At 54.0% G+C, this 23,335-nt stretch overlaps 1 protein-coding gene and 1 long non-coding RNA gene across 12 annotated transcripts in view; both read right to left on the bottom strand.

Annotated features, from left to right (window-relative positions):
- The window catches only part of CPNE2 (copine 2), a 61,082-nt gene that overhangs the window by 19,363 nt on the left and 18,384 nt on the right, over positions 1-23,335 (bottom strand). For 7 of the 11 annotated variants that reach the window (XM_075160799.1, XM_075160798.1, XM_075160804.1 and 4 more), the window contains 8 exons: positions 18,576-18,755; positions 14,901-14,975; positions 11,506-11,577; positions 7,269-7,352; positions 4,411-4,500; positions 4,071-4,169; positions 1,710-1,796; positions 885-944 (listed from right to left, as the gene is read on the bottom strand). In XM_075160799.1, coding sequence (XP_075016900.1) covers positions 885-944; positions 1,710-1,796; positions 4,071-4,169; positions 4,411-4,500; positions 7,269-7,352; positions 11,506-11,577; positions 14,901-14,975; positions 18,576-18,755 — 747 coding nt within the window. Of the gene's footprint in view, positions 1-884; positions 945-1,709; positions 1,797-4,070; positions 4,170-4,410; positions 4,501-7,268; positions 7,353-11,505; positions 11,578-14,900; positions 14,976-18,575; positions 18,756-20,732; positions 22,049-23,335 lie in introns of those variants that run through there. The other 4 variants (XM_075160805.1, XM_075160801.1, XM_075160800.1 and 1 more) reach the window with 4 other exon arrangements.
- On the bottom strand, positions 9,899-11,493 carry LOC142087074 (uncharacterized). The gene is made up of 2 exons (XR_012675323.1): positions 10,160-11,493; positions 9,899-10,080 (listed from the first exon to the last, which is right to left on the bottom strand). It is a non-coding gene; the product is annotated as an uncharacterized LOC142087074 (long non-coding RNA).

Raw genomic sequence — 23,335 nt, 5'->3', positions numbered from 1 at the left:
CAGTGTTGCACCCATCGCAAACCCACCCAGGTTTTTGGACCAAAGATGTTTCGGGAGGGGGAGAAACCCTCCGATAACCAGCAGATCTTTGAGGGGGGGAGATCTCTGCATTCAAGCCTAATTCACACAAGAGCTCCATGCTACCAATAAACTTAACGATTTTCTCTTCTATTCACTCTCCAGCACCAAGACCTTAGCACACAGCGGCAGAACGGCACACAAAAAAGCTCTCCCAATCGCTCCTGTTCCTATGGCAACTCTTCCTCCTCCTCCTACTCTCCCCCCATCATGTTTTTAGACAAAACAACAAAACACAAACTGAAATACTGCGAGTGCCCGCAGCTCTCCGGATACTGCACCGGAAAAGTTTGCAGAAATTGAAAACCCCACTTCTGCATTGTGGTGGTTTCACTTGGGGTTGTAATGTCCTCGATTAGCTACTCCTGCAAGCCGTGGTCCAGCTTGAAAGAAGGTGGAAATGCCAGTAAAAATGCAGCAAACCATCTCATCAACAGCCCAAAGCCTCTCAGCTGGCTTCAAAATAAGGAGAGCTTCCATAAAAAAATGGAGGGTGGTTAAACCCTGCGATGGGGAGAGAAGTCAGTAACATTTTGTGAAGGGTCAGAAGGTCTTTGTGCGAGTCTGACATTCAGCCAAAGTCTAGCCAGCTCCCTTCATTGGACGCACGCAATTGCACGTGAGCATCACAGTAACAACCCCCAAAACCCCAAAACCACACGGTTTAACAGCAAAACGGGGCAGCTCCTCATTGCCACGAAAAGCCACCCAAGCTGGTGCCGAATGTCACGCAGAACCTCCCTCCCCAGTTTTGACCGTTACATTCGTGTTACTATTACTGGGCAAAGAGGAACAAAAGTCCTTACGGTAAACATCAGCTGGCAGCCCCCCAGGATGTAGTCCAGGAAGGAGAAATCTCTGGTTATCTGAAAGAAAAACCAAAAAAAAGATTTTCAGCAATCTTCACCACTGCAGAACAAAAAAAAAATAAATACATGGAAATTGCCCAAGCCTGCGGTCACTGCGAGTTTGGGCCTTCGGGGACCTTCAGCCACGTGGCAAAGCAGATGGGAAGAACCACCTGGGTCTTCCGCGGCAGCGTTTTGGCACCTCACGAGTCGCGTGGGGCCCAGCAGGGCCACGTGTTGGTCCAAAGCTGGGGCGGGAGGCCTGGATAGGGATCCTTCAGAGCTGGAAGTGTCCATCATGGTGAACCGAATGGAAGATCCTCTCCCCATGACCAAAACGGTCTCACACCACCCGCAGATCAGGTGTGGGAAGAGCTGTGTGGGTGCTTTCCCCACTGTGCTGCTGCCATACGAAGGGAGGATTTCACCAACACCTCTGCTCAGAAGAAGGACCTCTCCCACCTGCACCCAACCCCTGCCCCCAAGGAGACACCAAGCAGTTGGTAAGCACCCACAGCTTGGGCTTCAAGCAGATGCTGCCCATATTGAACACCTCCTCCTGGGTCTGTGGCCACCCGGGCGTGGGGTGGCACCAGCAACTTGGTACATCAGATGCTCCAAGTGGAGAGAAACCCAAGCAGAAAGGAAATCACACTTTTATTCCTGTTCCGCAGGACCTGCACTTGGAAACACAAGGGCGCTGGAGGCAGAAGGGATGGGAGGAGCTCGGGAAGACCCGAGCTCGGCCAGGAGCAGAAGGAAACATCCCGGTGCGGTACTCACTTTGCAGGACTTGACAATGATGATCCCAGAGTTCTTGTAATTCTTTTTCTTCTTCTGCTTTTTGGGGTTAATGCACTCTAGCTCGAGCTGTAACACATGAGACGGGCACCGGCGTGAGAGCGGTGCTGGGCTGTGCCGGGTGGCTGCAGATGCCACCAGCGGCCGCATCCTGCGGGCACCCTCCCTCCATGCGTTTCAAAGCGCTGAAGGGACATAAATGAATCACAGCGAGCTACTAGTATTTAATGATGGAAATGGAGGCACAGGACCTGCTTGGGAAGGGGCTGCTTATCCTTCCCAAGGGCTTTCAACCTGCCCAGGACCTGGCACATGGCAGCCGAGACACCCCAACGAGGCTACGGGGGCCTACAGGGTGGGATGGGGGCGAACGGGATGGGACTGGTCAAACACATGAACAATTGGGGCAGGCCACCACCTTTTCTCAAAAGTTCTGGGAGAACAAAATTACTTCCGGATATTCAGAGAATTGCTGCAATATTTAATTTTTTTTTAAATCTGAAACTGAATAAAAACTCTTGTCCAAGAATAAAGTTTACATGCGGATTGGTCTGGGGGAGAGGGCAGGACTGGGCAGGGGGAGCATGGAGAGAAAGTCGTGTCCATTCTTCCAGCTGCAGAAAAATGGGAAAATGCTAAATACTAAATGCCTTAAGTTTCCTGAATGCGAACGTTGCATGTCACTGACTGAACAAAATCAAAATGCAGATCTATTGACAAAATCCCCTAACTCTGAACAAACCCAGGCAGAGCCCAGACTCGCTAGCAGGAAGCTCCCATGTGAGATGATGGTGGCTGGTCTGTGCCCCCTCCCCCAGCATCCTGCTCAGACCAGTTGGTGATGGCTCTGGACGTGCTCAGACCAGCTTGGTGATGGTCCTGGACCTGCTCAGACCATTCGGTGATGGCCCCGGACCTGCTCAGACCAGCTTGGTGATGGCCCTGGACATGCCCAGATCATCCAGTGATGGCCCTGGACATGCTCAGATCAGCTTGGTGATGGTCCTGGACCTGCTCAGACCATTCGGTGATGGCCCCGGACCTGCTCAGACCAGCTTGGTGATGGCCCTGGACATGCCCAGACCATCCAGTGATGGCCCTGGCCATGCTCAGACCAGGCCGGTCATGGCCCTGGAGATGGCAATGAGCCTTTCCCCCCATCTCGGCCAGGCTGTGGCTGGACGTGCTGCTCCCAACCTGCAAGCATGCCACCATGTGGTGCCTGGTCTACGGCAAGAGCACCTCTGTCCCCGCTTCTGTATTTACCCTCACCAGCATGGCCACACAAAAGGGTGACACGGGTCATGAGGAGCCACCCCAGGGAGAAGGGACGCTGAAGGGCGATGGGCAGCGGAGGCGAGCAGCTGCCGCTTGCTTTTGGAGCCACCTTCCTCCACCCGGAGCCCACGGCAGCTCCGCTGGGAGAGTGGCGTCAGCTGGGGAACGGCTTTGCCAGGGAAGGGAGGGTGCCCGACCTTTCGTGACAAGCCAGGCAAGGGAAAGAGGCAGAGAGACCCCGTCCCCAGCTGGGCCCGTGTGATGCATGGGGGCACGGCAGCACAGGCACGCAGCAAGGCGAGTTTTACTTTCTTCTAACCAGCACCTCTCAGGGTCCCATCCAGAGAAAAGAAGATTTTATTGCTAAGCTGGTTGGTTGCAAATCCAGTGGGAAAACAGGTTCAACGCCTGCCTCTGGCACCACCAGCTTATGCAGTCCTGGACAGGACACTTCATGCCTTTGTGCCTCGGTTTCCCCAGCCAGGAAACTTTTCTAATTGTACCATGCATGGTGTTTTACACACTCCCACGTCTTGGCCAAGACCTCCTCTTGGTTTTGTAATCCTAGCGATGACGGCAGAGAAAAGCTCTACTTATCCAGGAGTCTTCACAACATGCCTTCAATCAGGTGGCATCTGCCAAGGCTTTTGGCCAGCATTTCGGAGGGAAGACGGGGACACCTTTGGCCACAAAACCGGTGTGGGGTTGCACGGGAGCTGGCACTCCTGGGGACCAGGCTGCCTCTGCTGCAGACGCAGCCCCAGCAGCATGTCACACCTCCCCATCTGACCCCCAAATCACAGGGCATCCCCAAAACATGGGTGTTGCTTCAAACATCTCAGCAGAGTCCATTTTCAGCCAAGACTGCCTTAGCCCTCTCTCTAGCTCAGATGCTTTAGCTACAACAGTGGCCTCGGTCACTCACGGTGCGGGTGGGAGGAGAAAGGGGGTTGGACTTGGCTTCTTCTCGGCACAGGTTGAGGGTCTTGGTCCAAGTACCAAAATCCACCATCAGCCCCGAGGAGCCCTGTCCTCATTCTTCCCCGAAAGCGTGTTGGCACTTACCGGAGAGGCATCCTGGGCTTCGCACATCCTGGCCACCGAGGTCTGAAACTCCCCGATGAAGTCGTGTCCCCCATCACTGTCGTAGTCGTAACACATCACCTAGGGTTGAAGAAGCACAAACCAGCCTCAGATGCAGTAACGACCTCCTCTGAGGAGACCTGCTGAAGTTCCCAACCTCTCCTGTTGGAGACCCCAAACAAGGGTTTTTTTTTGGTTTTGGGGGTGGTTCTGGTTTAGTTTGTTTGGGTTTTTTTGATAAACAAGCCATAGGGTTTTAGACGTTTAACGATTGATCCCAGAGGCCGACCACCACAATAGAAGTCAAAGGGCCCCCCGTTACCTTTATCGGCTTCTCTACATCTCCATCGCACAGTGACACCAAAGGCACAGTGAACGGCTTCCAGACAGGGTCCAGCGTGTACTTGATCACCTGCGGGGCGGGAACGGAGGGATGCCGTTACAACAGGCATGCCTGCAGGGGGAGATTGGCACAAAGCGGGGGACGCATCTCCAAGAGCAAGCCTGGACCAGGTTGGGGCACGCCAGGCAAGCTGCAGAAAGCCCCATCTCAGCCCTCTTCTGCCTCCTTAGCTTAGACACAACAGATTCGCTTGCATCGTGATGGGTGATTTAAGCACCTCCAGGGGCAATGAAACAAACCTGCACCCTACTCATTGCTTACTACCACCCAGCACCCCAGCGCAGCCTACATCTTGGGGTCTGAGCACCAAGAAGATGGAGCGGTGGGATGCCACAACCAGCCGAGAAAGCCAAACAGCCCCCGGCACGTCCAGCTCTCTCGCCTCATCTGCGTAACATCTGCTGCCCGAGCTGGAGAAATATTAATTGATGCTTTTTGACATTTCCTGAGAGGATGCAATCGCTTGGTGGAAACCTAAGCAAACGCTAGCAGCCTCCAGGCACATGCTGTGTGCATCGGAGATGCCTGCAGGTGAAGACCCTCTTTCACAAAGGTGGTTGTGCTCAAAAAGAGAGATTCACGTGAATATTAGGAAAGTCAGACCCGGGCAGCAGATTAACCCTTCTCTGTGCAAGGTAAACACAAGGATATCTGGTGTGGAGGACCTCGCACCTTTGCAGCCGCAGCAGCAACAGCGCAGCCCAGCAAGGAAGAGGTCCATGGCTGCTGCTGCAGGCAAACAGCCACGCGGGACCTGGAACGGGCATCTTGTTTTACAGACAGGCTCTTGCGCGAGACCGGGGGAAACCCTGACACTGCGAGCACAGTTTAGTCGAGAATTCGTAAACACCTCCTCCGGGAGGCTGGGAAGAGCAGGGGAGCCCACGCACCCCGAGATGGTGCCCGCACGCTGCCAGCCGCCGGGTGCCCAGGGTGGGTGGGGAAGGATCTGGCGTCTCCGTCGCACGGTGCCCAGCTGGGCATTCACGCTTGCGCTTAAATAACAGGCTGCCACGAGCGCACTAATCCTTCCCTGCCAGACACCTCCGTGGTGGCATGAGAAATGCCAGCATCGGACGGAGAGCTGGTTATATTCCTGCACCGAAAGCTGCAAGGATGGGGAACCTTATTTCCTCGTATCCGGCCTCAAAACACAAAGATGGTCGCCTGGTATGGGATCGCTCCGAGGGCAGCGGGATGCATTTGGGGCTGGTAAGGAGAAGGCTGTTGGAGCACCCCTTACTTGAAAGAAAACCTGGCTAGACCCTTATCCAGCAAGACAGGACAGTGGAGGAACTGGGCAGAGGAACAATCAGTATATACATCTGCTCCCCATAAACCTGACCTGCTTACAGGAGATCCCACAGGGATCCTTGCAGGTACACAGCCGCGTTCCCAATTCCCACGCCTCTTCCCGGAGGAAGGGCTGGAGGTCACTCAAAATCCCCACCTCTGAGAAATATGTCTTGGTGAGCCAAAGCCCAGCTACCCACACTAAACCAGGAGGAAACATCCAAACAAGGTCCCAGCCTGCTCCCACAGAAATATAAGAGAAATATTAAGGTTGGTATGAATTAAATACGCACTGAAACGTGTGTGGGAAAGCACCGAAAAATAAACCGCAGAGCTAGGGTTAGAAGGAGGGCCCGTACGGGTACCAGAGGGTACATGGTGGTACACGCATCCCCGCGCTCCTGTGCACGTGGGTGGGCGAGTGCAGGAAATCCTGGTGGACTTTGCACAGCCGTGGGAAAACCCAATGTACGGAGGGACTTTGTAAATAAATACCACCTTCTCCTTCCTCGAGTTCCCCACAGCAATTTGCTGTGGTGGGACAACAGGCTCCTTAACCAAGCCTTGAGGGGGCAAGAAAAGGAGGGATGTGAGATGGGGACAGGAAAAAGAGGGGGGTGAGATGGGGTGTGATGGGACCCTCTTCCTCCGACACGGGGGCTGCTGTGAGTCCCTCCTGCAGCAGTTGCCCCCTCCTCTTTCTGCCAGCTGCCAGGAGCTACGTGGAAAAAAAAAAAAACCCTTGAAACAAGCTTTAAGGAGGGGGAAAAAAAGCCATTGAAAAGTACTTATTAGCCTGGTGCTAAAGCAGAAGGCAGCCTGCTTCTCCCTGCCCGCGCTGTGCCTCTTATCCGTAATATCACTGGCTTCAGCAGCTTGAGAACATAACCAGAAGGGAGCTCAGATCAAAATACCGCAGCAGGTATAAATGAGGGGCAGGGAGGGGTCAGCTGCCCATGTCCCCACCAGGACCCCGGTACAGGTCTCTGCGGCTCCGTTAGACACGAGCCCGAGTGCTCATGCGCTGAAGCTGGAGACGCCTGAGCACCCTCCCAGGTTAGCTGAGGATCTGGCAAATGCTCGCTTTAACCTTTCCCCACTGCCGTTCCCTGGCCACCTCCCACCACCTCTCTCCACCATCTCCCCAGGTCGCAGCTCATCCCGCTGCTCCTGCGTGTGGAGGGCGAGCGGCCCAGGGCTGAGCCTGGAGTTAACAGGGGTTAAAAGCCCATCTCCCTCTCTGCTTGATAGACACAGTAGTCAGCAGTACAGAAAAGATCTCAAGACCTTACTGGCCTCAGTAAACCTTCATCTGCTGGAGTCCAGCAGCCTCAGCTGGACACAGTGAAGGCAGCCGCGAGGTTTTGAAATCGCTGGAGCCCAACCCGCTTTATGGGAGATTGATGAGATAATGCCATAAAGAGCAAGAGGAGCGGATGTAAGGATGGTGGTGTCTCAGCGGCTTGGGTTAGAGCCACGCTCACCTCCGTTCTGTGGACCAGCATCCATTTCCCATCGTCACCTGGTTTATAAAACTCCAAGAAGGGGTCTGACTTTCCAAACAGGTCCTGGGGGAGAAGAACAGGACGGGTTACACGGTGCTCTGCAAGCAGCGGCAGACGGTCCGAGAGAGACCTCCTTCCCCGGCAGTGCCGGCGTCTGCCAAATCCCTGCAGGCACCCTCATGCCCTCACGAGGCCGGCTCAAGCACACCGGCAAACAGGCAGCACCCACGGGCACGACCTGCCACCCCTCCGTGTCCTGGCCACGCGAGTCCCGTTGGCGCTCGCAACCGCGTTTCGGCACGGCTGCGGCGGGCGAGTCGGCACCCCGGCGCGCACCGGTAGGATTTGCCGGAGGGTGCCCGCCACCCGGCGAGCTCTCTGGACGCAGATGCCACGGAAAACAACCCCAGCTGGGAGGCAGCTGCGTTTGGGCTTGGAAAAACATCCAAAGCTTCAAAGGAAAAACAGAATTATGAAGTGCACGAGTGTCTTGGGGGAAAAAGGAAAAAAAAAACCCACCCTCCTACACACAGCAGTAAAGCACGAGCAGAGGAAATCTTTAAGGAGCGAGCTGCCCTGGTGTTGACAGAGATCACGTAACACCCTCCGAGATACGCAGCCCTGAGTCAGCGTGCGCTGCCTTTCCTGCCAGCGTCTCCTCGGATATTCCCCGATAAAGGGCTGCTGGTTTATGAGAAATCTGTACACACACACGCGCGTCCCTGCTGGGTATCGGCTCGGGGGCTTCTTGGGGGCATCCGCTGCCCAGAGAGGAGAGCGGCACTGGTGGCACCGACACAGGGAAACTCCAGCATTTCTAAGCAGAACTTCATTCCCGTTCAGAAAAACTAAGAAGTGGCTCACAAGAAACCAAGCCCAAAATATTCCCAATTATTTACTGAGACCTCGAGCCATTTCAGCTGGGTTTTCCTCCCAGAGAGAGGTGGCTGCCTGAGTCCTGCAAAGAGCTGGAGGAACTTCTTACGGGTTTGAACAGGAGCTTTTTGGGCTTCCAAGTGATGTGGTGGGGGTGCAGGGGGCTGCTCGTGGAGGAAGCACGGACGCCCCAGGAGCCCCTGTCCACAGCCAGCTGGGAGGTGGCAGCTGGGACGGACACAGGCTCTGGTGGTGCCCCAGCAGAGAACCCATTAACGTTTCTCTCCGCATCCTGTTTCCAAAGCCAGCTAGAAAAGTGAATGGCTGCAAAGTGTTTTGGCTTGGAGAAACTATAACCTGCTTCAGTCAAAATTCTTCTGCCAGAAGAGCAGACCATAAAGGCTCGCATGGACACTCTCTGGTGAGATGAGGCTATTTTCCTCCTACCCTTTTTCACATGTTTGTAGGAAAGAAAACCAAGCCGTTCTTTCTGCAGGGTGGCAGTGATGGCACAGCTCTGATCCTGCTCACCCACAGCCTGGACGTGGCACTTTCAAGCTTCACTGATGGATTAAAGAACCAGCGGTGGGTACCTGACCCTGCCTTTGCTGGCTTAACCTGCCAGCCCACGCGGTTTCATCAGTGCCAACCCAGCGCGGGTCGGTGGAGGCGGCGGCTCAGATGACAGCAGGGAGTTTTGAAGGATTCTGCTGCCATCCCATGCGGAGCAGCCCAGTTTGCAAGTCCGGTCAGCCTTGCTCCATTCAAAGCAGGGTGGGAGATGCCTCCAAGCCACAGGATTGTGGGCTGCTATTTTAAAACGCCAAAACCACAAACATCTCACCCCTGCAGCCTGGCGGGAGATGGAAACTGAGCAACCAAAGGAGCTCAGCAGACCAGATCGATCTACAAACTGGTCCAAGAATCTAATCATCCAAACTGGTCCTTGTACTCCATGGACAAGGAGGGCGGAGGTGGCACTTCCACCAGATTCAGCTCCCCAAACCACAGCTTCCAGCGCCCATCCTGGCTCGCAGCGCTTGCTCTCCCCGAGCCGTGCCGAAGCATCGCTGCCCTCCGGCCGTCCCCGCAGCTGCGGTGGCACACACGGCTCTGGGACCGAGTTCACCAGGGTTGGTCCCAGGTGAAAACACCTCCTCTTCTGCAAGATATTTTTTCTTAAAACAACTCTCCCAAGAGCTGATCTGATTAAGGTACAAGAGCCTCAGGCTGGTTCTGCTGCTGACATGCTCCCGCTGTGCAGCTTTGGCATTTAAAGCAAGGTAGTGAGCCATGGGTGGAGAAACCATGGACGTGTGATGGGGAGGAGGACCTGCCCACAGCCTGAGAGAGGCCCCAGCCGCAGGGTGGTCGCGGCAGAAGGAGCTGCCTGGGGCCCAGCTCGGCTCCGGGCTGGGTTTGCGGCACAGCTGCCGGTAAGGGATGGTCGCAGCTCCGGCTCGGCATGTGCAGCAAGATGATCCCATGGCCCCACCACGAAATCCTGAGAGATCCGGTCCCTTCACATGACGTCCGAGCCTCCGGCCGTGCTCCCAGCTACGTGCTGCGTGGTGCAGGAGGGTGTTACCCCCCAGGCTGCAGCCTTCCCCTGTGGTTTTTTGCTTGGCCACTTCTCCGCTGTCTTTCCTAAGCTTAAAGGAGTTTTACCCAGCTCCCACAGCTGCATTTCATCCATGACCAATAATGACCCAAAAATATTGTGTTTCATCCAATTTCCTTGTTCAGAGACCATTTTAATTTGCATGAAGTGACATGAACATCCTTCGCCCATGAGCAGGACTTTGAGCACTGCAACGCTGCGCTGTGTTATGAGAGTCAGCAAAGAAACCTCGTTAGCTCTTGGTGACAGCAGATGATCACCGAGGAAGGAGCTTTCTGCTGACCTGTTGATAAGCTGGAGGGAGACCCAGAAAGAATAGGATTATTCACAGTCCTTATCCCAGTGTAACCAGGTAGATGCTGAATTTCCGTACCTTGACTGTGGGTCTGAAGGGCAGCAGACCCACAGGTATCATGTCCTAGTTGCAGAATATCAAAAGATGTCACCTTTGCACAACCTGGTAGAGGAACTTGGTTGCAAACCAGATTAGAAAGGCAACTCCTGCCCAAGAAGCAAGTGATGCCACCAATGACGTTGCCGATACAACAAATGGATGCATGCCTGAGGTGCCCGTGCTGCAGGGAGGACCCAGGTCCTTGACCCTGCTCTTCCCAATGGCCACAGCTGCAAAGGGACCCTGAAGCATGAAGGAAGGGCAGCAAGCCTGCTGTGAAATCCCATCCCTTGCTTTGCAAGGGAGCAGAGGCTTTTTCTTAAGGCGCTGGAAGAAAACTGTTGGATTAGGATGTCTTCATTGACATGCATGGGGTTGACCCTCAACCACGTCTCAGAGGAAGCCACGAGCTCAAGGACATCTTCCAGCCCATTTATGAAATGGAGTTATTTGGGGATTTCCTTACAGGGGCATTTGGCTCCTTGCAGTAGGCAGGGTAAGCAGGAGGGCGAGAAAACAGCCATTCCCAACAGGTGGGAAAAACACTTGGATAAACCAGTTTGGACAACGGGACTGGACAGACCACGTCTTCTGCCCCAGCAAATACCCTTCTGCCTGGATGCTTGCTTTACCCTGGTTTGAAAACTGAGGACCATCCTGCCAATAACGGAAACTCTGGAGAGACTAGGAAGAAGGAAAAAATAATATTCCCATTGATCGCTTAGCAACAGCACTGGTTTAAGAGGAATAGCTCTGGTTGCCTGGAAAATAAGATCAGATGGCTTTGTTCAAAAAGGCTCACGGTTTCCTACGTATCATACCCAAAGCAAAACTCATGCATTACCTGCCTCCGTGAGGTCAACACTTCTTCCTGGGAAAAGACGGGCCCTACCGTTCGATATACAAGCAGACGTTCACTCCATTTCCAGAGGGGCTGAAGGCGGCAAGCCAGGAGCTCTCAGCACTTCTGAGATACGGGTTCAAGGGGCATCAAAACTGCCAGCTCCATCAGGAGACATTTCCAAATGACAGCCATTGAAGCAGTAAATCTGCTGTCTTTAAGACATGCCAGTACACAGATCCTGTGCCACACGTAATCTTTCCATCTCAACACACGTGACGCAGAAAGCAATACAATAGGGAAACTGAGGCACAGGCGTAGCCAGCAGCCAGTGGCACTGCCAGGAGTTGAACCCCTCCAGTCCCACCCTAATGCCTTCTCCAGTAGCACTATTTTCTGTCACTGCTGTACCCAAAATCAGAGATTTCTTCAGAGCCCTTAGCCTACGAAAGACAGAAGTTTAACATCGCATCCCCCCACTCACCTTTTTATCCAGTTTTCTGCCGGCCATGCTCAGAGTAATCACCCTGTTATCTGAGAGCTCCTGGGCAGCTATCTGAAAGACAAGGGAAGGCTGCGTTCATTTTCAGCACAAACAGAAAGTGCACACCGAGCCAGAGGAGAATCCGGACCTGAGGACACGCACTCTGAAGATACCTGCACAACTCCTGCAAAACCCATTTCCCAGCTAAGAGACTGGAGGGTCTAATGCACACAGTACCTCACTATTGAGGAGTTAAACTGATTTTACCTTTGCAGATCAATTTGGGACCAAACCCCACTTCCCTGGAATGGAGAGGATGGAGAAAAAGCCCAAAGTCCCCTTGGATGGGCATGGCCATTTACCCTGCGCTGAGGCAGTGACACACCAGCTTTAAAACAAAACAGGATACCTTTTTTTTAGCAGGCTACCAGCTACGATGCTGGTGCTGCAGCTGGAGCCCCCGTGACATCCACCGACCTCCACAGCCTCATTGTTGGGGCTGGATCCACGTGAAACACATTAATTTGCAGGGCTGGGAGTCAACAGGTACCATTAAGCCTCTTGAATGGACAACCCGAAGGGAGAAAGAGGTGCCAGGACACCCCGAGCAGCCTCCTTCCCCCGTGTCATCAGATCTAAAACAAACTCATCCTCTTTCTTGGGTGTCACACCTCAGCTGGCCTCAGGTGGCTTTTCACGTGCCACGACCTGGTGAAGCCTCTGAGGACCAAGCCAAGAGGAAGCAGGAGTCATAAAAACTCTTGCCAGCAAGATGTGCCACCTTGTCCTCCATGTCCCAGGCTGGGCATGGCAAAAAGCAGCTGCCCCATCCCTTGGGGGAGACGCCAGCGGCACCAAGGACTCGAGCCACGTCTCTGCACGATCACCCGACGAGACAGCCCCAAGGATGAACGCTCCGCCGTTGCTCCCGAGGAGCTACAGCAGGCAGGAGTGCAGCCCGGATTACTTCAGTTTAAGAGACTTTATTCACATACGCTCCAGAAGGGCTTCAGCTGCCAACCACCAGTGGGCTGCTTTTGTCTGGAACGTGGTCTAATGAGTCTCTTGGTATTTTAAGAAAGGGAATGTTTGTAACAAAAAACCACATTTATTCACTTCTGTTACCAGCCGTTTTCTGAATAACTTGTATTTTTTTCCTCAAGGCTGTATCCTGCCCAAGCATCTGCTCCCCACCTCTCCCTCCTCCGCTCCCTGGGGCGGGGTGAGCCGTCCCCCCGCATCCCCGGCCGCAGCATCCTCCCCGGGCAGGGGCCGGCACCGGCACCGGCACGGCCGGGAGCACAGCGTGGACTTTTCCTCACGCACGGTGCTCCCAAGCACGGCCGTTTGCTCCTCTCGCAAGGAGGCTGTCCTTCGCTGCAGATACGCACCGTGACTACAGCAAGGCTTTTAGAAAAGCTTGCAGAAATCAAGGGAACAATTTTCTGCAGAACGAGCAATCAGAGGGTTATTGGCACTCAGGAGAGCGGGGAGTTTGCAGAGACGAGGCGGCAGAGATGCAGCTTTTGAATATGCCTGGGCAGCTGGGCGAGGGGACGAGCCGCAGCTCCCCAGCAACCTCCCAGCCTTTCCACGGAGGACACCGCTCTTCGGCACACAGAGGATGGGTTCACTGCATGCAAACCCAAATTTTCCCCTCTGCCCCATAGAGCCGTGAAGTCAGAAGTTCTTTATTGCAAAGCCACAGTGTCGGCTTTCTCTCCCACCTAGTCCTCGGTGGGCACGCATGGTCACCAAAACCAGCGTGAGGAAGAGGAGCTGTAGGGAAGCGGATGAAATCTGCCCTTTGCTGGTCCCCACAAAAGCACTCCCAGTTGGTGTCCAGCACTTTAGGGCTCACTGGAGGCTACGTAAAAGCCAGACGGTGCAGAGAAGCCAGGTATGTCCTTGTGCCACGCTGCCGCAGGCTGCTGGTGGCATCTCCTCTTGGCCAGCACGGACAATAACAACACCCCCACCGCTGTGCCTGGCAGAGGCGTGCGGCCAGATCTTGGCATTGATTTCCACAAACACAGTGGCTCGCCGTGGGATTTTCCCCATCTCTTCAAACCTAGGGACCCCCATGTGATCCCATCCATCCAGCTAAGGTTCTTCTGTTGCATTCACCCCTCTGGCATCTCAGTTAAGAAAAAGGATACTTGGGCAAAATTGAAGGGGATGGGGGTGAGGAAGGCAGGGTTTGGCTCCAGACTCCATGTTTTATATGAGTGAGTCCAAAGCAGAAGCCTGCTCCTTGGCTGGTGGCCACAGCCTGTGCTCCAGCGCTGTGCCAAGCAGTGAGGAAAGGTGCCCACCACACACGACCCTGTGGTCATCACCAAGCCAGGGCAAAAAAAAACCCAGATCAGGAAATTGCATCAATGGCACAAAATGAAGCAGACGTCTCAGACCCTTTGATTTTTTAATGACACGTTCGTGACAGATCAGGACCTTCCTTTTTTTAAAGCATGTAACATTTAAGCTTGACTGGAAACTTTTCAACTGGTCCAGCTTTTCCCAGTCAAGCGTCGGTTGGGGTGTCGAGAGCCCGCTCCTCGGGGACGGCACACGGCATCAGGCACCGCTTGTGAGCTTCACTGCGGCTTTTCCTCTTGCGTTTAAAGACTAACTGCAGCAATTAAGAGAGGAAAGCTGGCAGCATCTTCCCAGCCTCTGGAGCAAACAGGGATGGAGATGCCCTTGCAGCAGCCAGGTCCTGGGCTTTTAAACCCTTCCAGTGCTTTTAAACCTGACTCCTTGCTGGCCTTTTCTTCCACATCTTTGCTGCCCAGCTGCGCGTCTCGCAAAACCCCTACCACAGAAGAGATCCAACAAGGATAGGAGATGTGGCAGGAGGGAAACGCACCTAAATTTAGCCTTTTCTTTTTAAAATAACCCATTACTAAAGAGATCCACAGCGGGAAGGCCACTGCCCAAAGGGGTCTGCATCGGGAGCGGTGGCTGTTGCTATGAGAGTCGTTGCTACGGCACAGCTCCCATCCCCTTCCTACAAACAAAACCACCCCTCGCCGGCAAAGGAATCGGCCCTCTTACCTCCCGCTGCTCCAGCGAGGGCTGAGCAGGCACGTTGTACCAGACAACAAACAACAGAAGCAGAGATTTACTTTGTACTTCTCCAGATTGAGGTTTTTCTTATTTCAGAGACCGAAGCAGAAGTTGAAGACTCACAGTGTTGGGTACCAGGCAGGATGGTCCCTGCCCCAAATAAATCATCCTCCAGACTGATGGAAGTGGGCAGGAAAACGGGAGGCAAAGGGAAAAATGTTCATGAGATGAGCCTCAGCCTCCTGGACCCCAGGTGAGTGTCCTGCATCGCCCCCAGGTTGTTATCCGCCTTTACACACCCAGCAGGTAACAAAAACCAGTAACCGTACCGTTATCATCCCCTTCCCAGCCGGCTTGCCATTCCCCAGAAGGAGAGTCCTTGTTATTTTCTTGCTGGAGACGATCTAGAGAAGCCAAAGAAAATAAAGTCATGATTGTACAAGTGATCAAAAGCAGACTCATAAGCAACTGATCATTGCTCACGTTAGTTAATTCAGATGAAGCATTCACAACAGTAGAAGAAAGACATCATACTCAGGGGCGACCGTGATACTGTGAATATCAGACCGTCGCCCGAGTCCGTGGGGCGCAGAGCAGCGAAGGCGCAAGAGGCTGAAGCACCACCTCCCGCTGAACCCAGGGACCAGCTCTTTGTGCCAGTGGGCCCCCACGCAGCCAAAGGACCGTGATTTGTTCCCAGCAAAACCACAACTCAACCTTTCAAACCCCATTTTAAATACTTCTAACGCGACCCCTGCCAGCACCTTGCTTTCGGGCCACGTTTCCATGGACAAATCCTGATTGCAAGCCGGGTGCTCTCCCCCAGCATCATTCTGGACCCCCTGCACAGCTGCTGCCGAGAAAAGCACCCCCCAGAGACATGTCCCCCTCTTCGCTTCTGGCTTGTAAGAGGCCAGACAGGATGATCTGGGAGCTGAATTAAACCCCTTGAGATTTTTTCCCAGCTCACTGAGTTTCGGTCGCCTTCAGATCTGGGGATCCCGTAAGTTTTCCCCACGAAACGCAGACCCCCACATGGGGGTCCAGTAGCTGTGCTCTGCTCCCATACCTAGCGGGGACCCCTTCGAGATCTAGGGGTTGCGGTTTAAAAAGTGCAGTCCCATTCCATCCTTCTGCCTCCACCTTTGGTCCTATGTCACACAGTCAGAAAATAATAATAATAATTAAAAAACCACATAATGACATGGCTTAACTTGTTACTCCTGCCACCCAAGTGACCCAGCCACACTTGGATTCCTCCCGTTGCTCCCCAGAAACGCTCTCCTCCGTACGGGGAGACCTTATTGTGGCCTATCAGTACTTAAAGGGCTCTTATAAGAAAGATGGGGACAGGCTTTTTAATAGGGCCTATTGCGATAGGACAAGGGGGAATGGTTTTAAACTAAAGGGGGGTAGATTCAGACTAGATATAAGGAAGAAATTTTTTACAATGAGGGTGGTGAAACCCTGGCATAGGTTGCCCAGAGAAGTTGTGGATGCCCCGTCCCTGGAAACATTCAACGTCAGGTTGGACGGGGCTCTGAGCAGTTGAGGATGTCCCTGCCCAGGCAGGGGGGTTGGATTAGATGACCTTTAAAGGTCCCTTCCGACCCAAACCATTCTGTGATCCTATGATTTTCGCAATTTCAAGGCAAAACCCCTTTCCCGTTGTGGCTAGCCAGCCACGTCCTGGTGCTTTTGATCCACAAATGCACAGGAATCACCAGCCAGCATAACCAGGTGTGTGTGCCACGCCGTGCACAAGGAGGCGAAATCTCCCCGCAGCCCGGGCTAGCAGAAACCACGGACACCCTCCCGCCTGCAGTTTGATCCCTGTCACATTTCGTTTGGCCACAGAGGTCATTACAGGCCCGCGAATGACCCAGCCGTCCTTTTAAATCTTACCACAGACCTAATTAGCTGCAATAAAATAATCTGGCTAATCCGACAGGGCTCTGATGCGAACTGAAAATTGAAAAGTCAGATGCTCGCTGTGCGGCTGTTGCCGCCCGCGGCTGCTCTCCTTCCCTTCTAAGAGCTGCTCGTGCCTCAAAACTGGGCAGGTTTATGGAAACATCTCACCAGGCAAAATTTAGACATCAGAAAACCCACCGCAGGGTGGCTCAACCCACAACCCCCCGTCCAGCCTGTTTCACCCCTCTCCTCACCAGGCACTCTTGGGCAGGTGGTACCCCTCCGGTCCGCCTCTGCCCCGCGACCGGGCTGTGCTGCAAGCCCGTGCTGGCCACAGGGAGAGGAGGCTAACAGAGAATTTCAGGGAAAAAAGGAAAATGAGAAGATCCCTCCATTCCAAGCTGGTGTCTTGTTGTGGACTAAAGGTCACCAAAAAGCTCACATGGGAAGCGCTGCATCAAAAACTGGGCACACGTAAGCCAAGTTCTCTTTTGCATGAGATTACAGAAGTTCAGAGCTCTCTTTTTTCGGATAGACTAAGCCTACCAGCTGTGCCTAAAGACGCAGTAGACAGTTATGCCATGTCCGTGAGCCACCATGGCTAACCATCAACTGTTCTGAGCAAGCACCTTGGAGGTGAGACCAGCCCAGTCCCCACCATTACCCCAGTCCCAGGACGGCCTGTCCAGTCTCATGCTCTGAGCTAATCACCTTTCAAAGCACCAGGGAGGGCTGGGCTCTTCTGGGAGACCCAACGAGCAGGAGGGTCCACCTTTCTCCCAGCGCATACGGATAACGTTCCTCGCCGGCATGAGCCTGCAGAGCCCAGGACTTCTGCACAGCCATGTTTAGGTACTGCAAGGTTTCAGCTCTGTTTCCTTACGTCCATAAATTCTGTGCTTGCAGCTTCCACCAAGACCGTGACCTTCACAAGGAGCATTGCTGAACTGCCCCACACCAGAGGTGGCTGCATTTCAGCAACGGAACTGACGGTAAAGGATAGGTTTGGTCTAAATCACCGAACAGCAGCCTGGGCTGCTGCCTGCACTGTCTCTTAACTTCTGCAGGAGCAGAATTAGGTCATCACAGAGCACTTCCAAAAACCCTGATGTTAAACGTCAAACTCTGTAAACATCCGTGCTCTTCTAACACGTCAAGCTCTTGAGTTGGCAATGGTAAGGTCACTCGGCCCCCTTGCCATGCGCAGTGCCTTATTGCAGCCTGTGTAATAAAGCAATCGCACTCATGAGCCTCCCCGAACACCTTGGGCTGGCTGTCCACACCGATCCACCTATTCGCAATTCCTCCTTCCTCCCGGTTCCCAGCATCAAGCACAACAGAGACAGTTTCTCCCAGCCCCTGCGCTTGTGCCAGGTACCACAGCAGCCCCGAGCAGCCGGATGCTGCAAAAGAACGGAAAAAATCCCCCTCATTCCTTGCCTCTGAGTCAGAGCAAGCTCAGAGGACAAAGACGTTTGGAGAATGTAGCTGCCAACTTCTAACAGGGTCTGGGCTCATGAACGCAAAGACCTTCCAAAGGCTTATAAACTGCATTGTGTCCCAAAAACTTTTCCACAGGAAGAGCAGAAGACACATTCCTGCACCAACGTGCTAAAGTAGGAGAGATGATTTGCTACACAATGGCAATGGATAAAGCCTTGGGGGAAAAAAAAAAGAAAAACAAGACTGAGATAGAAAGGTAGACCACAACGCATCCTAACTTTAAACATCTGGAAGTTTCCCAAGTCCAAATCCAGGCTGGTCATCAGGGCTCTCATCTTACTACAACCCATGGTGAGATATGGGTACCTCCAAAAACTTCCAGTTGATGTCTCTCTGCAGACACCAGCAGAAGCCCACAGTATGACCAGCTTAGACTTGAGCAAGTAGCCAACAGCCCTAACGTGGAAGAGTTCAACCTCAACAGTTAAAGTGTGACAAGCAAATTAAATTAGTTTTGCCAGGAAGGACCCAGCAAACTTTACAGTAGATAAGAGTAGCAGCTCTAATCCCCTCATGTCCCCATGGCTGATGTGATTTGGGGTCCCTTTGCTGGAGGACAGCGAGCTGCAGGGACCTCGGAGACTCACCATGCCCAGCGTGCAGGAGAATTCGCCCAGAAAGTCATGCTCATACAGCTGCATGCTCGACTTGTCCTGGTCAAACAGGGCAAACTTGAGCTTCTGCACTTCTTCAAAATGGTAGTCGATGATGAACTTCTTGGCGAAAGCTGGGTTGAGGTTGTTCACAGCTGTCTCTGTCCTATCGAGCTGCAAAGAAAAAAAAAGAGGCATTTAGGCGTGTGCATCCTGTATCTTTATCACTGCCGTGTCTCTTCTCTGACTTCAGCCAGAGCCACCCAGAAACCCCGCAGTGACCATCAGAGAGCGAGAGCACCAGGCATTCAGCAGACCTATCCCTAAATGCAGGCCATAACACCCACGGTACGCCAGGTGGGATCCGTCTCAACGCGTAACGGCACTTCATGGTGAGAGCTGCGTCCCCAAGGACGGGGTGCACGGGGCTGTACAAGCCCACGCCAGCCAACAGCCAGGACAGGAGCGCCCACCCAGCCAAGGCTTGGTGTGGACTCAAGGCTCATTAAAGGCAGAGTCTTTGCTGGCTTCTAACCCCTGTTCCGCCGGGAGCTGCTGCTCTCACGCACCTCCGATCCTCAACCAGACACTCACAGCTGTGATGCCAAACCTGTTTCTTTCAGGCTGTGCCGCTAGCAGCAAGGACAAGCAAAAAGAAAAAGTGTCATGAGCCAGAACAGCAACCCTCTAGCGTTTCCCTCTAGACCGCAAACCAAAACATTCATGTGGTTTCTTCTTTCTTGGCCTTCCATGGGAAAAAGGAGAAAATAAAAATCACCGCAGGCCATTTTTCATAGATTTCATCAAGCATTAGGAGAAACAAGAGGCTGGAAGGACCCAGAAGACAAGACTTCAATAGACTTTGTCATCCTGAGCTATTGCGAGCAGGCTGGAAGAAATGATGTCTCCGACGGCTTGGAAGGGCAAGTGCGCAGAGGATGATGGAAACTGGAAGGCGCGTGGGGAACCCGCCATCGGGGGGGAAGCACCACGGCGGTCTGCAGCATCCTGCAGCCAAGAGCAGCGATAAGAGCAGAGGAAACTTGGCAGGCAACCAGTGGAAGTGTGGGTTTACGACGCAGCATGGCACAGGCGGACAGAAAGCCTTGCGTGAGCCAAAAAAAAAAAATCCCAGGGACAGGCACGCCGGAGATCCCGGGACGCTGCCCTCAGGTAATGGAGCTTCGGTCCCAGACCCCGTATCTCAGGCCGCAGGAGGGCTGGGAGGGCGGCAGCGCCAGCCGGGCTCCCGGCGCGGGCTCGCACAGACACAGCAACCCACAACTTTAGCCAAAGTGGCAGAAACGGGGAAAACGAGGCCAAGAAAAGCTGGTGTATTTGCTTCTGGAAGTCAATGGCCAAAGAGGGTCTGAACTCTAATGTCAGGACCCGTCATCCCCACCAGGTCATCATCCATCCCAGGAAAGGGCAAGTTCGACCCCCACGTGCAGCATACCCTTATGAAGCCAAAACGGGCAGAAAGGACGCTGGCGGCACAGCCTGAGCGCTGAACAAGAAACGGACGCCCGCAGCCTGGGGGAAAACCCTCCCGCAAGCAGGAGCTTTGCCACCAGAGCAGCTATTGATATTGTATTGATATCGTAAGAGGTGGCAGCCGGTTTGGCGAAGGGCGTCCTGCCCAGGCAGCCCCACGGGAAACGCCGACGGCTCCCAGCATCCGAGCTGGAACAGCCACGTGCCCACCAGAGCTGGCAGAGGAGCTGGCAGCGCCAGCCTTTTGCCACATCGCCCTGTTATCCCGGGGTACGGTAACAGGGGGCTGTTAAAAAAGAAAGGAAGGCAGGCGCTCGCCGGCGTGATTTTATCAAAAGCTGCTGCCCTCGGTGCCTGGAAAGACCACCCCATCTGCCTGCGGGACAGCGCGGAGTCTCTGGCCACGAGGCAGCCCCGGCCAGCATCCCGCCTCGTCTCACAGCCAGGACACCCGGTCCCGGCAAGGCTGAGCCGCCCGCGCACCCCAGGTCCCAGGGCAAGACCTCTGCGGAAAGCAGCCCCCGCGCCAGCATCCCCGGCAGCGCCGGGCTGCGGCACGGTGGGATGTCTGCCAGAGCTGCGGAGCCAAGAATAAGCACGGCAGAGCAGAAAAAAAGCCAAAAAAAAAGCCGAAAGAAAAAAAAATCGAACGCATACCTTAGTCCCAAAGAAACTCATTCAGCACAGGAGGCAGGTTTTGGAGGGACGGAGTGGAAATGTGGTGAGTTGGCTATATATAACCACTATCGCAGTGTTTTGTGAAGTTGGTCGCTTAGTCTGTCTTAATTGCCAAGAAACGACTAAAGCAAGCGCTGTGTTCCCAGAATAGCCACCTGCTGCACTCCGGGGAATCAAACACATCCACACCAGTGGGCTGTAAGCTGGCCAGGGCCATGCGTCTTCACGCTGATCCTTCCTTCTCTGCTGCCATCCCATACAGAAGGACCCCAAACGTCTGCTGAGAGATGCAGTGGACCAGGAGCAGTGGGCATCCATGAGCTCTACCTTATTTCAGCAGCACAACCCAGGCAAATCCCCTTTCAAGCCTAGGAGATGAGACCGGGCAGGTAACAGAGGTGGGTTTTAGCTCCTTCCATGCTCTCTGAACTACTGGGAAGCCGGGGACCAAGGGAAACCAGTCCTCCCGCTCCCAGGCGCCAGGAGATAACTCGAGGTCCCATCTCCTTGCCCTGGAAGGGGTGGCCCAGGGAAGGGGAAGAGAAAGCCAGCCAACGTGTCTTGAGCTAACCCTCCGGAGTGATGGGGCTTCCTTCAACACCCAGAGTCAACCGAGCGTTTAATCTCCTGCCTATTGTCAGCGTCAAGCACACGACAATCACAAGCCCCAGCTGCTTGCTGCACATGGCTTGGTCTTTGATCTGATGCAGCACCGGTCACCTTGCGGTGACCATCAGGTACGAGGCCTCTTCACAGCACCTCCACCAGGAGACAGGCACGCTACCAGCTCCTGCCTCCCCCTTGGCCCCCAAGGCTTACACATCTGCCTTCCCTGCAAAGAGCAGAGGTGGCCTTGCCACCCAAGAGCAGAAAAGCACAAGGGTTTTTAAGAGGCGAGCAGCCTAATTAAAGATTTCTGTTTGGATAAGAGTCTTGATTCTACAAATCAAGCCTGAAACTGGGACATCATCTCCAACGACAGCCCTTGTGTTCAATGAACGCAGCCAGAGAGTCCTCCAGCATCCGAAGGCAGGACGGCTAGAGACCTTCAAGCATCCCCAGCACATGGAGATGCTTGATGCTCCAACACTGGGAGATGCTCTCCCAAGCGCCCAGGAAAGCTCGTGCGGAAGGCGCGGGGCCGGCGGGATGACTCAGAGCGGCACAAAGGCAGCGGCACGGCTGAGTCATGTGTCCTTGCTCCCGGCATCACAGGCCAGGTCCTTCATGGCTCCTGCCAGATGACGTCATTGGGCAGAACATTTAAACATCACCCATCTTTGTGTCACTTCCCAGCCTGTGGTTTATTGTCCCTCCCTCCCCCGTCCCCTCCAAGGCTGATTCACAAAGATTTTTTAATTCCTATTAAGCTCAGCGAGACAAAATAATTGTATTTGGGAACAAATGTGACAGCCTGAAAGAACAGCGAGCAGAAACCTTTCTGTCGGCATCAGCTGGTGCCTCAGCCCCACCGCCCAGCTCAGACGCTGGCAGCACCGTCGCTGGGGCGGGTCCTGGGGGAGAAGACCCACGTCCTCAGGCAGGTCTGACAGCTGGGACGTGTCGCTAACCCGTGCAGGGGACGCAGGGGCAGTGTGGTGGGATGCTGCTGAGCTGCTGCCGTCCCCATCCACCCCCTACATGTCAGCTAGGTTATTAAGGCCACCACTTTGAGATTGTCTTAGAATCATAGAATCACAGAATCATTAAGGTTGGAAAAGACCTCGAAGATCATTGAGTCCAACCGTCAACCCAACACCACCATTCCCACTACACCATGTCCCTAAGGGCCTCATCTACACGTCTTTTAAATACCTCCAGGGATGGTGACTCCACCACTTCCCTGGGCAGCCTGTTCCAAGGCCTGACCACTCTTTCAGAAAAGAGATTTCTCCTAATGTCTTAGGGCAAGGGGCACGTCTGCGTGGCCAAAATCCATGCAGGACAACGTCGGCACCCCCGGGGAAGCTCTGAACCATGGCATGAGCTGCCAAGGGTCCACCAAGTGCCCCCCAGTGAGGCTCTCACGGGAGAGCCCACCTCTCTGGTCCTCCCTGGCACCCAGCCACAGCCCAAACGCGTGCACCGCTACTGCCACGTGTGGGTGCGGGAGGATCTCGGTCCCGGCCGTGCCCCCGGCGTGCCGGAGGACCGGGGCCAGCTCCGTGGCATGTGAGCACGCCACACCACGTGCCAGCTCGCACAACATGCTGACCTCCGCTGAAACCACAGCAGCGGAGCGCCAAGCAATCTGCTGTTTAAGGCTGACATCCAGTGCCTATCTTATATCTTGCCAATTAAAAAGAAGCTAAAAATAGCAGAGGAAAGGAAAAAAAAAAAAACCACAGACCACACATTTGTATTGTAAAAGAAGCTTTGGAGTCAAAACTGCTGGACTGAGACGTTACTGACAGCAAGAGAAATTCCTGAAAAGTACAATCAGGTCAAAGAGATGACACCTGTCACAGCTAGAAAGCTCATTAGTCTCACCCAGGCTGCCGAGCAAAGTTAATTGCAGACCATGGTAAGGTGAGGTTTGCCCCTACACCCTCCCTGCTGACAGGGAGAAGATCAGCTGCAGG

This window comes from Calonectris borealis, chromosome 12, assembly GCF_964195595.1.
Source record: "Calonectris borealis chromosome 12, bCalBor7.hap1.2, whole genome shotgun sequence".
Lineage (NCBI taxonomy): Eukaryota > Metazoa > Chordata > Aves > Procellariiformes > Procellariidae > Calonectris > Calonectris borealis.
The sequence above is the reverse complement of the archived record's forward strand: the minus strand, read 5'-3'. Positions and strand labels throughout refer to the sequence as shown.